This window comes from Pteropus medius, unplaced genomic scaffold, assembly GCF_902729225.1.
Source record: "Pteropus medius unplaced genomic scaffold, Ma_sr-lr_union100, whole genome shotgun sequence".
Classification (NCBI taxonomy): Eukaryota; Metazoa; Chordata; class Mammalia; order Chiroptera; family Pteropodidae; genus Pteropus; species Pteropus medius.
The window spans coordinates 41281434-41298331 of record NW_024349800.1 but is presented as its reverse complement, the minus strand read 5'-3'; the positions used below and the strand labels follow the sequence as shown (position 1 = coordinate 41298331).

Genomic DNA, 16898 nt, shown 5'->3' with positions numbered 1-16898 from the left:
CCGCACTTGTGAACTTGCCCTTGGCTCCTAAGGTTAACTAAGGAGTTAAGATACTGACTCAGTTGAAACCCAGGAGGATTAACTGACTGTCAGGTTCTGAAACTCATAGAAAAGAACACAACACAAACAAGAAAAAATATCAACTACTAAGTATAGCTTCAAGTTAATAATAACGAATTATTCAAAATTGAGCTGTAGGGAGCATACTGAAATGTTATAAAAACTTATCATTTCTATAGGTGTCTATAAACTTAGCTTAACTTTGGTCATGATTTTATAAAAAGACAGTAAAACTTATTTTACCAGCACCCGAGTAACTGGAATCCTAAGTTATATAACATTATCAATATATTTAATGTAGGATACTTTAGGGTACATTACAGACACAGGTCAATTCACCATGCCTAATAATGATGACAATGGGTTTATTTATTGAGAGCCTACTAGGTGACAGAATCTATGATAGGTACCTTACATACATAGTTTATCATTTTTAAAACAACTCTGCAAGATGGGTAGATTGGTTCCATTTTACAAATGAATATGTTGCTAATTGTATAATTTAACTAAGGACCTAGTAAGTGAACGATGCAGGATTTAAATTCATGTCTACCTAGACTCCAAAGTCTATGCTTTATTAAAGTATATAATATGGTATAGTAAGTACCTATGTTTATAATGAGAACCATGAGGTATTAAAAGATGTTCAGCCAAAGGAAGTTTAATTTGTGCTCACTACATGATAGAAAAAATGGTACACATATAAAATATTACCATGCAAAAAGTTTTTCAGATTTCTTATCAATAAATGAGAAAAGAGTGAGTAGATTTTACAGTGACTGATTTCTAGATAATGAAACTGAAGAAAGTGGGAAGGACACATTGTGAGTGCTACTAATACTAAAGACTGACTCTAAAATAACCTGAAATAATAGCTCAGAGGTAAAATTTTACTGGACAAGTAATTCCTAAAAGGAAGAGGTAATACTTTATTCCATTCTGTCTCAGCTATATATTAGGAAATTTTTGGTACCTTTGGTGTATTCGGTAATACTCTGAAGAACTGAACACAAAGTTCTCTATTCTGACAAAAGAGTATCAAAAAGTAAATGCACTAAAGTTTATGTGCCTTACATTCCTCAGGGGTTTACCTGTACTTTACATATACTTTTAAAGTTTGGTGGTCAGTTTCCATGTCCACAGCAATTTAGGATTATCAAGTTAGAAAGCTGGATGGAGGGGGGGCGGAAATGGCGTAGATGATAGAGGCTCTGTTCATCCCTCTAGCAACCAAATCGAAGTTGTGACAGTAATAAGAAGCAGCAGCAAGGAAAAATCACCTGCGATCTAGGTGAACAAGCCATACAACTAGGGAGGAGTACAGGAAATCACCCTGCAATGGCAGAAGATAGAGTGGGGCAAGGATGCGGGGCTGCCTGGTCTCCAGCCGCCGAGACAAAGGCTGCAACAGTGGCAAACACTTCTTAAAGGGGCCGCATCCCCGAGTGGATTTTCACGGTGATGGACCTGCTCGCTCAGTGCCAATTGGCTATGCGCAAGGGGCACCAGGGACTAACAGGAAGACACTGTTGGAGTGAGGGCCAAGGCAAGACTTGCCTGTACAGAAGTGCCGGTGGTATCCACTGTTCCCTGTTCAGCCCTATCCGCTCCCAGTGCATGGACACAGTGCCACTATAGCTGTGACATCATCAAACTGGATAACAGAGGTCACTCTGCCCAGGGGATTCCCCGAAACCCCACCTCCCCCAACTTGCGGCCCCACCCAAGCCACATCCAGGTATATCCTCAGCAAGTCAGGTGCTCCTTGCTGAGCACCACCTAGACTCACACTGGAAGTAGCTGGCATCGGTTTCTGGGGCGGCCTTTTGAGGCAACTATAAGCACAGCATCTGTGGATTGCTTGCTGAATCTTAACAGGTGGCCCCAGAAGGGCACAGGCTGGGGATAAATTTGGCCTGCAGCTGAACCCCTCTCAGGACTGTGTCACTGGTCACCTACCTCACAAATCCACACTGATAAGACTGGGAGACGTAGGAGCTTTGCTTAGTACGTAGATACAGACACAGAAAGGCAGCCAAAATGGGAAGACAAAGAAGCAGAAACCATATGAGAGAACAGAACAGAGATACAGATATAATGGAGGCAAGTAATCTAACAGATGCAGAGTTCAAAACACTGGTTGTAAAGATGCTCAATGAACTTTTGGGAAGTGTAGATAAATTCAGTGAGAACTTCAACAAAGAGATAAAAAACATAAAAATGGAAATGGAAATTATAAAAGGGAACCAGTCTGAAATGAAGAACACATTATCTGAGATGAGAAGTATATTAAATGGAATAAACAAAAGAATAGAATAAACAAAGTGAATAAAGAAGAGGATCGAATGCCCTATCTAGAGGACAGGAAAGCCAATCAGGATACTCAAGTAGAATGGCAAGAAGAAGGATGCCAAGACTATAAGAATAATTTAAGGAGGATATGGGACACTATTAAGGCTCCAAATATTCATCTGATCGGTATAATTGAAGAAAATCGAGCTGTTGGAACAGCCATTTGAAAAAATAATGATGGAAAACTTCCCTAACCTGGTGAAGGAAATGGACATAAAACCCCAGGAAGCTCAGAGAATTCCAAAAATTAGGGATCCAAAGAGGCCCACACCAAGACACATCATAATTAAAATGCCAAAGTTTAAATACAATGAAAGAATATTAAAACTGCAAGGGAAAAACAAATAATTACTTATAAGGGAACACTCATTAGACTGGCAGCTGATTTCTCAAAAGACACTCTGCAGGACATAAGGGCTTGACAAAAAATATTCGACAGGATGAAGACTCAGGATCTACAACCAAGAATAATTTATCCAGCAAAGCTATCATTTAGAGTTGAAGGACAGATAAAGAGCTTCCCAGACAAAAATAAGCTAAAGGAATTTATCACCACCAAGCCAGTATTACAGGAAATGTTGGAGGGACTTCTTTAAGAAGAAAAAATGTTGGAGGGACTTCTTTAAGAAGAAAAAACAGGAATAAAGAAAGAATGGTAACAACTACATTCCTATCAATAAGTACCTTAAATGGAAAAGAATTAATTAAGTGCTCCAACCAAAAGATAGAGTGCTTAAAAGGATACAAAAACAAGACCCCTACATATGAAAAGAAAGGGGATGGAAAAAGGTATTGCTTTGATGGATCTAGAAGGTATTTAAGTCAGACAGAGAAAGATAAACACTATATGATTTCACTTATATGCAGAATCTAAGGAATAAAAAGAGCAAACTAATCAAAAACAGACTCACACATGTAGTGGACAATTTGGTGTTGGACAGAGAAGAGGGGAGTTTGGGGGGCTGGGAGAATGAGGTGAAGGGCTAAAGAAATACAAATTAGTAGCTGATGGATGGTCAAAGGAATGGGGAGTACGGAATAGGGAATGCAGTGAGCATTAATACGCTGGCTAGGTGGAGGGTCAGAGGAGGGAGGGAGCAATTGGGGGAATTGTTTTATGAACTATATAGATGTCTAACCAATGTACTATATACTTGAAACTAAATAAAAATATATATATATATACATATATATAAAAGAAAGAAAGAAAGTTGGATGGAGATATGCTATAAGTAGGCAGAAAAACAACAGCACAAAGTGGCAGCTGGGAGGAAAAGAAGGGCAGAATAAACTATATGAGAAGAAAAAAACTCCCCAACCTCATTCTTGGGGCTAGTTATAGGGGCAATACCCCTAACTCCAGCTACAGATATTATAGCACAAGTATAACTATCAAGTTCATAATTACAACTCTGAGTCATCTAAAAAGATCCAGTTAAACTCAATGTAATTTACTTCAAGAAGACAGAAAAGCATGTAGTGTAATTTTAAAAAGTTTTCACTAAAAAAGCTTTTTTAAAAGTTTTTTGTGCACAAAGGAGCAATCTTAGCTATCCTATAAACTCAGCAATTAAGAGCAGATTTTCAAGGTACTCACAAGCTAAGTTTTTTTACATTAGTTGCTTTACAACTAATATTGTAATGAAAGAATGGCTATAATATAAAGTTTTTGTAAATTACAATTTATACCAGACTCAGAAGACCTTTTAGTCATAAATGAGGTCCAATAACCAAAAATAAGAGAGTGTAATTATCTTAATGTAAAAACCTTTATTTAATAAATCATTTTAATTTTACTTTCAGAAAAATTCATTTTATTCAAACTAATAGATATATCAAAAGCAGTATATGTGATGTAAAATTACCAGCAAATTACAGGAAAAAATTAGTTTTAACCTTGTAGAAAAAGAGAATTAAAAATTTAGAAAGAAAATGTTTGATGTAACTGGAAAATATAACAGAAATTTTAAAAGAACGTGATTAACACTTGTGAAATATTGCTTCTTACAATTTTTTCATTACATATGACTTCTACTAACCCAAACTGAGTGCTTTTTCAACTTCTATTGTATAACTTTATTAGAATGAATTAACATATTATGTCTAAGGATGAAAACATAATTAAATGTACAGTTACCTTGGCAGTATTCTGTCAGGGAGTTTGTGTGCTGGAATAGAAACAGGTAACTTTTGCATTTGTCTTGCATAATCGAAAAGCCCTGGTAAATTATGAGAATAAAGCTGAGAAGCTTTACCTGTTGAGAAAAATAAATATGATATAAAAACTAATACTATAAACAGGAACAATTGTGAGGTATTTAAAAATTAAAAGACTTACCAGATATTGATAGTAAGCAATTGTTCATTACATACAACCATGTACACCTTCGGGGGAATAGCTGATTTAAAAAAAAAAAGCACAAAGTTTACAGAGGATAATAGATAACAAACAGCAACATAAATATATACATAGTAACCTAAGGTGTCATATCAATAAGCCACTTCTTAAAAAACCTTTTTAAAATAGAAATTCATTCTATAAGGCATTTAAAACAAGAAGAAATACATGTATACACATTTTATGGGAGGGAAAAAATAAATTAGCAATGCAATTTCATTATCTAAGTCTCAACATGATATGATTAGCTTGAGCCTCCTTTATGGTAAGGACTATGTAATCCCAAACTATGCAAGAAAAGGACATTTTCAGACAATATCTATATTCCTTTATTTTGGGTTTGAGGTTAGATTCTCCTGTGTATTTTCCTCCCAAAGGAATATCTATTCCTTTATTTTGGGTTTGAGGTTAGATTCTCCTGTGTATTTTCCTCCCAAATAGTCTTATCTAAGAATATATATGTACATGTATGGCTCTAGGAGCAGAAGGAGAGGAAAAATGGCTCTTATATAGGTATATGTGGTGTAGTGGAACATGGGGTATGGAAACACTAGAAATGGAGGGGAAAAAACGGCTGAGAGAGAACATGATGAAACTTAAAAATCATAAAGGATATATACATAAACACACATACATATACATAACTCATTACTAAAATCTAGTACATAAGCACTGAGAGGCATCTCTGTACTTTTTGATTAGTATTTAGGGCAAAGAAAAGGGAATTTCATGGAATACACTCTGTATACTGTGAAGGATAAAAAAATAACTGCTCTTATTAAGATATTTCATTATGCATCTCAGTGTTTCTCAAAGTGGTCCTTGGCACCAGCATCATCAGTATCACCTGAACATGTGATAGAAATGTAGATTCTTGGGCCTCACCCCAGACTTAAAATGAAGCAGAAGTTCTGTAGGTGGGCCCAGCAATCTATGTTTTAATCAGCCCTCTACGTGATTCTGATGCATACTAAAGTTTGAGAATCAGTGATGAATATAATTAAACATTGTGATTTAACACGCTTGGCTGCTGGTTTTGCTCTGGCAAGTCCTACTAGGTTACTTCAAAACAGACTGGGATGAGGGCAGGCAATGGAGAGAATGAAGAAATAAATGATAAAACATATCAAGGCCTCTGCAAGAGTACTACATTAAAGCACAAAGTCATAATTATGGCTCTGAATAATTAAGAGAAAATAATAAAAGGGGAGAAACAAAGTAAAATCTATTTTAAATAAAACCTGATTGTTTTATTTATTTGCAAAATGTACTCACATAAAATACCTAATTTCTCTAAACAAGTAAAATGTGGCACTGCCATATCGTTAATTTTGAAAAATGTGCCTACTGCTGTATCTCAGACCGAAAGGACACAAACATTTCCTCCTTTATACTCTTTATAAAAAATTCACAATAGAATCGAAAATTCTTTAACTATAATGAGAAAACTAGAGAAAGGGGCGATGACTTATTCCAGGCCGCATAGCAGTACATGTGGCCAAAGTAGCAAGAAACAGATTTTTATTTGAACTGGGTTTATTTTAAAAAAATACATACTTAAAAAGCATTTCTCTAGTACCAAACCTATGGCTTATTATGAGATTATATATATATCTGTAGTAATAATGAGTTAGCTTACTTAATACAGGTACCAAGGAAAGACACAAATTCCTTCCATATTATCAACATAGGGACAATGGAAAAGTATTTATGCAAAGTTTTATTAAGTGTTGGATTTCACATTGGATTTTCATTTTTAATAAAATTCTAAGACTTTTCTAGATTTCTAATGTCTACTTCCCTTAGCAAATTGGACTGTGGGTGAAATAATCAGTTTAATAAAAGTATATAGTAGTTAAGAAGAGTAGGTTCTTCAGTTTGCCTAGATTCAGAGAGCTACTTTCTCATAACTATGTGACCTTGGGTAATTTATTTAATCTCTGTGTCTTAGAGATCTTATTTGTAAAATGGAGCACATATACCTAACTGAGTTGTTGTGGTGATTCAACAAGATATCCCTTAAAAAGTGCATAGAAGACTGGTGTACACTGAGCACATAATAAATGACAGCTATAACAACAAATAATAACAGCAGTTAAAAAATTTAAAATCATGACCCTGTTTTGTCATTTTTTCACCTTTCTGCATCTTCCCCTATCTAACAGACTCATGCTACCCAGTTTCTTTCCCCTAAAGTAGAGCGAAAACCAACCTAACAAATTTCACATAAGAAGAAAAAATTCAGAGTTTCGCATACACTTGTTCTCTACTCTTAGGCTTCAACTAGGAAGAAAAATGTTTCACTTTAAAGGGCATGTTTAGCTAAAATAATATTACTCTAACTGTAATCTCAAATGCTGAAGTACCTAAGAAGGGGACTTACTGCTGACAGGCTGAGTAGAGTTGATGGGTGCCTTCATGAAACAGTTCCTTAAATTAGGCTGATAAATGCTTACCTACCTATGCATAAAGTTGGGTCTCGTTCCTCACAACTAATATTGCTACCAGTAATACGATTTTTAGATATCTTATTACATCCAAGAACAATATTATCATCTCTGAATTATTTAGTAATTATAAATAACAAGATCTTTTTCTTTTTTCCCTAGTTATGTGTTTTTCAGCCACTTCATTATATACCCCCCCTTCCAGATTAAAAGATTTATAGTCTATCATATAGTTTAGGATTCTTATTAGAAAATGATTTTAAAATATTGTGATGAGAGAAGATGGAAATGTTGGTTATGAAGAAAATATTGTCACTTACGGATTTTTTTTCTCTCCATTATATTTGTAATCAATTTACACTGATCATGGAGAATTAGTTATACATCCCACAGGCACCCAAAACTCAGTGTGACCAAACTGAGTGCATCGTCATTCCCTTCAAACTGACTTCTCCTGTATACTACTCCCTGCTTACTGAAACTGCCATTCACCCAGTCACTCAAGTTGGAAATCTGAAGTCAATCTAGACTTCTCCTTAACCTCCATGTTGACCTGGTCATTCAATTTGGCCAATTCTGGCTCATTCATCTTTCTCTATAGGAGCAATACAAGTGGGAGAGACAGTGCGGTGAAGTAGCTAAGGACACATGGATTTAGGAGCCAGCTTGCCTGGGTTCATATCTCAGTTCAGCCACTTAAAAGCTGTGAGATCTCTGAAAAGTTATTAATCCTTTCTGTGCCTCAGATTTCTCATCTGAAATGAGAATAATATTGGTATCAACCTCTGAGAGTTGTTATAAAGATTAAATAAGTTATATATGTAAAGCATTTAAAAACAGTTCCTAGAGCATAGTAAGCTTTACATGGGTATTAGCTGTTAATATCATCATTATTACCATTTTTGTAGGTTAGTGTTCCTGGCCTCTGGGTACTAATGCCAAAAGCTTCCCTCAGTCACTGTGGCAATCAAAAATGTTCCCGTACAATTCCAAACCCCATTTTTCTTCTCTGTCCTCTCTACTTCTGCCCCATCCCAACACTTCTTTACCCTTCAACCAAAATTTCCAGTTTCATCTCTTACCACACTGCGAACAGATATTTCTAAAACACAGACCTAATTACCAACACTGTAAACAAAGCTCTGGGGTTTGACACACGCCTGCCCACCTAGCTCCATCTATCGTTACTACTCTGCATTCATTCTATACTCTAGTCAGACTGTCCATTCACGGGTCCCCATGATGTTTCACAACTACGTGCCTCCATTTTACCCTTTTTCTTTCTGTCTGGCAACCTTCAACTCATCATCATTCATGGTCTGTTTCAAATGTCTCTACTCTTTTCCCCACAGAAGGTGCTAGTGACTTCTGCCTCTGTGGCCTATACCTTGTACTCATTCCTAGTGTGACATCAAACCCTGAATGCTGCATTTACTGGTTTATGTCTCTTTTTCCTCTATTAGACTGTGAGCTCCATAAAGGTAAGAACTAGTTCTGTGAATGTGTCTTCAGTACCTGGTAAACAGAACATGCTCTATGAAGGTCTATATGAATACAAGAGGCAGTAAATCATAGAATTAAAATTTATTTCTTGTCTAGTGTTTACACATAATAACTTAAACGTTAAAATCAAGGATAATATAACATAATATACCTGTTCCATGGATGTTTCATGAAGTTCATTAAGATTCAAGGTATAAATCCCTTCTTCGGCACCAAATATCAAGTACTGATCTGAAATGACAAAAGTAACCCACTAATTTTGATATATAAAAAAAACTTTTTGAAAGGATTTATATAGTTTAAAATTAAGTAAACAGGCATTAACATATAAAAATTACTATGACTTAAAATCAGTAAATATTTTTTATTTTAATGCAAATAAGTGGTTAGGACACTCTAGCTTAATAAATTGAGTTATATGTAAATATTACCCTCAAAGCAGTGAAGAAATTTTTATATAAAAAAATGTTTTGAAGAGTGGCATGCTAGGACTTCTCACTCAACAGGAGGTGCTAAGGACTGACAGAAAATCTGTAGCCCCTCTTCTAAAATTCCTTTAAGAGAGGATCATGTGCAACTGACATATAGGACGTAAATCAAGAACAGATGATACAGATTCAACAAAATTTGTAAATGGGCTATTATTTTAAGAACTAAAATCAAAAAAAGAGGACCTGACTAGTGCTTATTTAAAAAGTTAACTGAAACTTGGATACCCGCTAGGGTACTCAATATCTTATTGAAGATATTAGAAATTTGGCCATGGCCCTGTTTGATCTGTTTTTAATATAAAACAATAGGTCAAGAACTTCTCCAGACTAAAATGAAGTATGCTGAGAACAACTTAGTGTGCCAAGAACATGTCCACGCTTCCAGCGTTTAGGATTAGTAGTGGCAGATCAAAGGCACAAGCTTTGTGGTCAGACAGAACTGAACTGCCTTCAAACCGCTGCTCTACCAACAAATGTCTATGGCCCTTTCTGAGTGTCATTTTCCCTACCTGTGGAACAAAAGTACCTATGCCTTGGATTTTTAAGATTTAGAGAGAATACGTGTGTGTTTGTATAAATCTCTTGTATCTTATATAGATATAGATATATAGTGAGAGAATGCAGACAGTCTTCAGTCAGTGCCTCATGGCGACTATTCTAATTATGATCCCTTTTATGGTGGGAGATCCTCTAAAGTGGTCACTAGAACCCAGTCTCCTCGGTAGTTAAATTCCTTTAGCAATGGCTGTGTCTATAACACAAAGATAGTGAATGATTGTGCTGCAGCAAATAAACTTTTCTGGAGGAAATTAGGGTGGCATAGAGTATATGGTTTCATTATACTGATATGGTGACTACACAATGAAATTCTAATGTCATGTGTCACCTCAAATGCTGTTAATAACATAGACATTAAACAATTTTTAAATTATAACAAAAATTTTTTCAGAAATATTTGGAAAATGAATAAAATCAAAAGCTTTCATGGCCTCAGTTTAAAAAACAATGAGAAAGATAACAGATAAAAATATACAGTACTACCTCTGGTATCTGGGTTTATCCATGATGTTGCACAGTGAATTTTTAAAGGACATCCATTAAAAACTTTTGAAAAACATGCACCCATCTGAAAAAACAAAGAATAACCAAATAAATATACCAAGTCATATTCATTCACTTTACATGGTACAACTAAGGTTCCAGGCACAACAGTGATTGTCAAATGATACAAGATTTTACTTAAGAGGGTCATAAGCAAAGCGGTAATAGTAATCAATTCTGCAGAATAATTTGTTTACAGATGTACTACTTACATGTCCCACATCAAGAGCAATATAATATTCCCTGGTAAGAAGGAATCATAATCTCTATAATAAAGGTGCAAATTTTTATTTGGTTTCATGAGCCTAAAAATGGTAACAATCATTGAATTTCACATTACAAAGCACAAGAGATATGACTGATTTAAATTCATATATGTACATCAATCTCAAAACATATAGACCCATTTTTTTAAATTGATTATTTTCTTTGAGAAGATTCAATAAAAAGCTTAATTCTTTGATGTTATTATTTATCAAAACCACTTACAAATCTTTCAGATAATAAACAATGAAATACAGTATCATTTTCATTTAAACTTTTTTTGATCATCAAAGAATAAAACGTTAATTTTGAAATTACTGTTCAAGTTGGAATAAGCAAATAACAAGAAACCTTGTTCACTTAATCACTTTTATTGCCAACAACTTGCGGGGGAAAAGAACACAAAAATATTTGTTCAGAAGAGCAGCACTGTGCATCACTTTATAGTAGGAACGTCCTCCACAAACATGGAAATAATACTCCAAGAGAGCACATCACTAGCTGACTATAATGGATTAAAAATACTGACATAAAAAAATTAAACCTTAAGATTTCCTCTATACTCATAGAAACCCACCAACCAGTATTCCAAAGATTTTACTACCAAAAAAGGAACAACAGCTTGGCAATACAATCAGGTGGCAGGAAACTGATAAAAAAATGTTTTTATGGTATAGGACAGAAAATGTATCACTTCACTGAAATGTGAAAACTGTCTTTTAAGATAGCTACCAAAATTAAGATGTTAAGTTACTGTTAAACCCCTAAAAATCCCAATGACAAAATGAGGTACAAAACAAATGGGTCCCGACCTTAAGCTTAATTTGTATAGTTGTCCCATCTGGCATTCCAGTTATTGGCTCTTTACTGTAGAAAACACACACACACACACACACTTGCTAAAAGAGTTTTATCTTGTACCCAAATAGGAAATTTCATCCCTATTGTATATATATCTCTGCTAGACTTGGGAGCCCTTTACACTACACTATTCTCAAGAATACCAGATATTTTCCCAAGGAGCTACATTCCTGGGGTATATAATTTGTAAGATAAAATATAACTTTTTGTTATTTTGTAAGATAAAATATAACTATATAGATCTTTATACTAATTAAAAAGTACAATAAAAAGTAGAAAAGCTAAAAAGTAAAGCTGGGGAGTTAAAAACGAGAAAGACTGTGGACATCTTCTAGTCTTACACAGGTTTTAGATTAGATTTGTAGTAATGAAAATGCAGTTCAATCTACAGTAACCTAAAATTACATTGAGTTGACATAATTTTAATCCTAAGAAAGACAGCAAGATCTAAAAAAAAAAACCCACAACCCACAATGGATCATAACATAGGATATTTAAGTTTTAGCTGTAGGTCTGGTTATAGTTAGGTAAAGTTTTATAATCTTGATGACTATGATCTTTGGGTCTCAGTTTTACTCATGGGCGAAATAAAGAGCTTCGACCACATACATGCTCTTTCAATGTTTCTTCTAGTTCTAAAATTGTTTTTGATAACTGAAAACATGTTAGAAAAAAAGTGTCCTATCTATATTTCGTACTTTCTATTATATCCATGCGCTTTTTTTCCCACAATTCTTTTAAGAGTATCAGTAAGGAAGATATTAACAAATTTGGAATAAAGGAGCTTTAAAATGTGTAATTTATCAATTTTATTTTGAAAAGCTACTTTTCAGATGTAATTAATATTTAAATTAGCAATCTTATAGGTTTTATCATAATAATGAGGATTCTTTCAAGTAGGCAAAAAAATCTAACTACAGGTATACATACAAGCAATTAATCATTGTATTCATACTTACATGCACTTTAGGCGTTGGGGGTAGACCATTACTAATAGGCTTCTAGAAAAGAACACATGCATGATTACACTTCTTTTCTTGCTGTTTGGTATAACAATATATTTCAAACACATGTATTAGAATAAAACAGGGATACATTCTTTTTGTAAAACAAAACATTGTAGCTAAGGCTGAAGCTCCCTAGAACTCTTCCACAGTCCACTTATTCTTAGTATACTGCCTCCCAAAACTGGTTTAGTGTGGGCTCTTCCAAATCTTTCTCTAGGCAATTATGCGTTCATGTATTTGTGTATCCTTCCAGACCTTTTAGTGTATGTTTATATACATGTCCCCACATAAAATATTGTTTTTGTGTTTATTTTAGAACATAATAGTTATGCATTATTGTGCAATTTATTTTTTGCCTTAATTCTGGGTCTTGGACAATATTTCATAACAGTACATAATACAGACCTGGTTCATTTAACTGCAGCACTGTATGCATATAACATTCTTTATTCCCTAATTGGCATTGAATATTTAGGTTATTTTATTATTATTTTTTTTTTTTACTGTAACTACATGTGAAAATGACCATGCGTGCATATACTTTACTATGCAATCTGTGAATGGTTTTTTAGGGTATACTGGGAGAAGTGAAGATCTGGAACAAGGAGGTCTGCACCTTTTATGCTTTGGTGGCTTCTGAATGCCACACTATCTTTCAGAGTGTTCACATCACATTACACCCACTGGTAATGTATGAGTCCTGGTTCCTTACAGTCTCACACACACTTCATGTTTTCTGAGTAAAAAATTTTTTCTCATGTGTTTCTCATTAATCTGAATGCTTCTGAAACCTAGGAAGGCTGAGAATCTTTTTTCAGAAATGTTTGTTGGCTATCTGTATTTCCTCTTCTGTAAATTGCTTTTTCATATATTTTTTTACTGAGCTATCTTTTTCTTATCTATTTGTTGGAGTTCTTTATAGAAAATAGATTTGACTACTTTTCTGTTAAATATATTACAAATGTGTTCTAAGTCTGTAGATTATCTTAACCTATTTACACTGTTTCATCAATTGAAGTTTTAAATTTTGATGGATTCAAATACATTAATCATAGGCAAAGTACACTGATAATTATAAGGAGAGCAAAAAAAGCCACATGTGCTCACCTGCAATATTCTCAGGAATACCAGATATTTTTTCAAGGAGCTACATTCTGGGATATATGATTTGTCCCCTGGAGATGGAATCTCTTTGGGAGAGATTATACTTTAAATATAAAGTTTATGAAAGTCTACACTTCTTTTGAGGTTAATCTTAACAGCTTTTTAAGAAATGACGTTATAATTTTTTCTCCATATGCTATAAATCAAATTTAAGTGATGTGACAAAAATTAACTAAAAAGCTACTGTTAACTGATTTCATATACATCATATAAGTATCATATACATATACATGATACTTATATGAGTAACTTAGATGCTTCTGAAACTGACTTATAAAATTTTACTTTGTAGATAGGTTTATGAGGATGTACAGCCTATTATTGCCACCAATTTCTGAGAATTTCTTCCATTTGGCAAATAATTTATGTGCTTATAATTTCAAGAAGCTGCACGAACTGTAATCGTGTTTTAGTATATCATGGATACTGTTTATCTTATGATATAGTCGAGAACATATTTGATAATTATTAAGACTGTCGTTTAACTAGTAGATCCCTAGCCTAATGAAATAAGAGAAAAAGTGCATTAAAAATGCATACACAAAAAATGCATTCATCTTTCCTAGGTTATTATTATGTGTTAGAGTCATTAAGCTACATCAACAACATTGCTAAAATTTAAACTGCTGAAAGCAAAAAGGCACTGCTCAGCTGAACAGACTCCATAGAACCCATTTCTGAAGGACATTTTACACTTGTTAAAAATGTCATAATTTCAAAAATTGTAATGGATAACCCCCACCAAATGCCATAATTGAATTATAAAAAACAGTATGTCATATTCTATAGTAAAATCTTAAAAAACAGCTGAACAGTTATAGTACAAAAGCTTCTAACAATGTTTACTGTGCAAAACTATAGCTATATGCACATAAACATACTAAATGTACTATACATTTCTATGAAACAATAAATATTAGCAACAAAAACTTCAAAAATATTGTCTCATCTCACGATCTTATTGGCATCTGCTGAACTGGGATTTTAAGATTTTTTTTTAAGTTCTACAAACAAATGTCTTCTGATGATCAAGAGTAAATTCTTTACAAATGTTAAAACGTTTTTAATCTCCCTGACGAATACTATTTATAACTATTTTAATAGTTACATCATAGTGTTTTATCTAACATTCGTAAGAGAAATAGCTGCTACGGCTAATTTCATCTTTCTTGAAGTGGTACCTTATATCCACTAGAAAATAATCTTAATTTTTCCTTATTGTTAGCTATTCTGAGTTAGAGTAGTAATATCACAAATTATATGCTCTACAGAAATGTGTCCTAGGGTAGAAGTTATAGCTTTCCTAATCTGTCCATGTACTTCTTTCCTAAACTTTTTGAGGATATAAAGGGAAGTTTTAAGCATCAATTCTCATCAATGAGAATAATAATTATTTTCTGAACAATCATAAGAATAGAGTTTTTCTGTATGCAGGTCACGTTTTACATTATGTTATATAACAAACTGGCTTAAATGATTTGAACAGAAAACCATCATTCAAATTTGCCATAGTTAAGTTACTTTTTTCAAGATTTAAACAATCCATTACCATTATAATACACCAAATATCAATATACTAATCATAAGATATACAATTATTATAGTTTCGCTAATTATAATTGCAAAACTAACCTAAAAGTGAAAAGGGAAACAAATATAATTAGACCTTATAAATAGAAATACCTACTGGTACATCTTTCTTTTCTTTCCTTGAAAGATTTGTGCCTCTATGTTCATTCTGTTGTTGATATAATGAACCATCTCGTTCGCCATTTAACTGGAAGGAGGTCACTCCATTTCCTTCAATAAGATACGTTTAAATAGATTAAAAAAATTAATTTTCACAAAGATTTTTATTCAGAAATTATCAAGTAGGAAAGAAAAATATTATCTCTGAGACAGTTTCAACCTTTATTTGGGATTACCTAATCAAAATATTTAGTACTGAAGTAAGAAGTCATAATTACATATATGTTCTACTTATATCTCTATCTTATTCATATAGGCAAGTTCAAATTCAGGTTGTATCTAAGTACATATATTTGTGTTAAATTGAATATATACCTACTTTCAGGAAATAATAGTATGTTATCCAATTAATAGTATGTTATCCAAGAAACTTTTGTTGCGCTTTTTTTAATTGCTTCTTTTGCATAATACACAAGAAATTTTACAGTATAAAACAGCATCTTCTATTATTATTTTGGAGGCAAATACGTAGCAAATAGTAACAATAATTATTTTTTAAATGATTAAATGAAATACATTAAAGGAATTAGACAAAGTATCTTCTTTTCCTAAAACAGAAGTAGTCTAGAACCAAAACACATTTTGTTTGTTTAGAGTTTAATTTCTTTTGTTGCCAAACTATAGATAAACAATGGTCTGAGCATAAACAATTCTTCAAAAGAGGGAGGGCTAGATATTAAATAAGAAACAAGGGGCGAAATACCCCAGACTGGATCAAAGGTAATCCTATTATAAAAGTACTTCAAACTGTGAGGCAAAAGCAGAAAACATCTCTATAGCCATTGCTGTTCTACTTTCCTCCTCAAAGGAATTTCAATAATCTCTTAAAAGATTCTCTACATTTTTTTTCTACACAGTATGAAAAGCTGATAACACTCTTATTTCAGTCTCTTTTCCCCCATTACCTAAAGCAATAGGCTTTTGTGGAGGTAATCTGGGAGGTGGTGGTCTAGGTGGGACTTGGGATGGTTTTGCTGGGCTCTCTGACATGGGACATCTCTTGATTGTTCCTTGATTATCATCCTCAGTAGAATGAGTTTCCTGCGGTATGAATATGGACTTAGGCTGAAATAATACAGAAAAGGAGACCAATGATTAAACATGAAATTTTTCATGTTTCCATAAAGCATAAAAAAATTAAATATTTTTCCTGAAGTAAATTTTAGTACATATTAGAGGTTTTCAAACTGTGTTTACTAGCAGAGTTTCCAGGTTATTCAACTGTCTGATTCAGATTATCTTAATATCCTAAAATCGTATCCTGATTTCTCAGGAGAAAAAAAACGCCTCTTTTTATTAATTTCTCATAAACCTTCCCACTGAGACTTGCTAAATAAAATCATTCTGGTCTTTCTGATCTCGTGTAAATGAGTCTCTTTTTAGTTTAAATATTCATGCTAATCGAGATTCAGCTCCTTACAAGGCTAATCTAACCTGTCTCTGTTAGATGATTCAGTGTCTTTTATGTTAATGCTTAATCTTTCATACTGGGGGCAGGAGA

General features: G+C 33.5%; 1 protein-coding gene across 5 annotated transcripts in view; it reads right to left on the bottom strand.

Moving 5' to 3' along the window:
- Nucleotides 1-16898, bottom strand: part of MAP4K3 (mitogen-activated protein kinase kinase kinase kinase 3) — a 137845-nt gene that overhangs the window by 16388 nt on the left and 104559 nt on the right. For all 5 annotated transcript variants that reach the window (XR_005658287.1, XM_039887342.1, XM_039887341.1 and 2 more), the window contains 7 exons: nt 16303-16462; nt 15336-15448; nt 12437-12478; nt 10293-10377; nt 8912-8991; nt 4751-4811; nt 4550-4667 (listed from right to left, as the gene is read on the bottom strand). Coding sequence is in view for 4 of the 5 variants with exons in the window: in XM_039887342.1 (XP_039743276.1) it covers nt 4550-4667; nt 4751-4811; nt 8912-8991; nt 10293-10377; nt 12437-12478; nt 15336-15448; nt 16303-16462 (659 nt within the window). In the remaining variant the exon portion in view is untranslated. The remainder of the gene's footprint in view (nt 1-4549; nt 4668-4750; nt 4812-8911; nt 8992-10292; nt 10378-12436; nt 12479-15335; nt 15449-16302; nt 16463-16898) is intronic.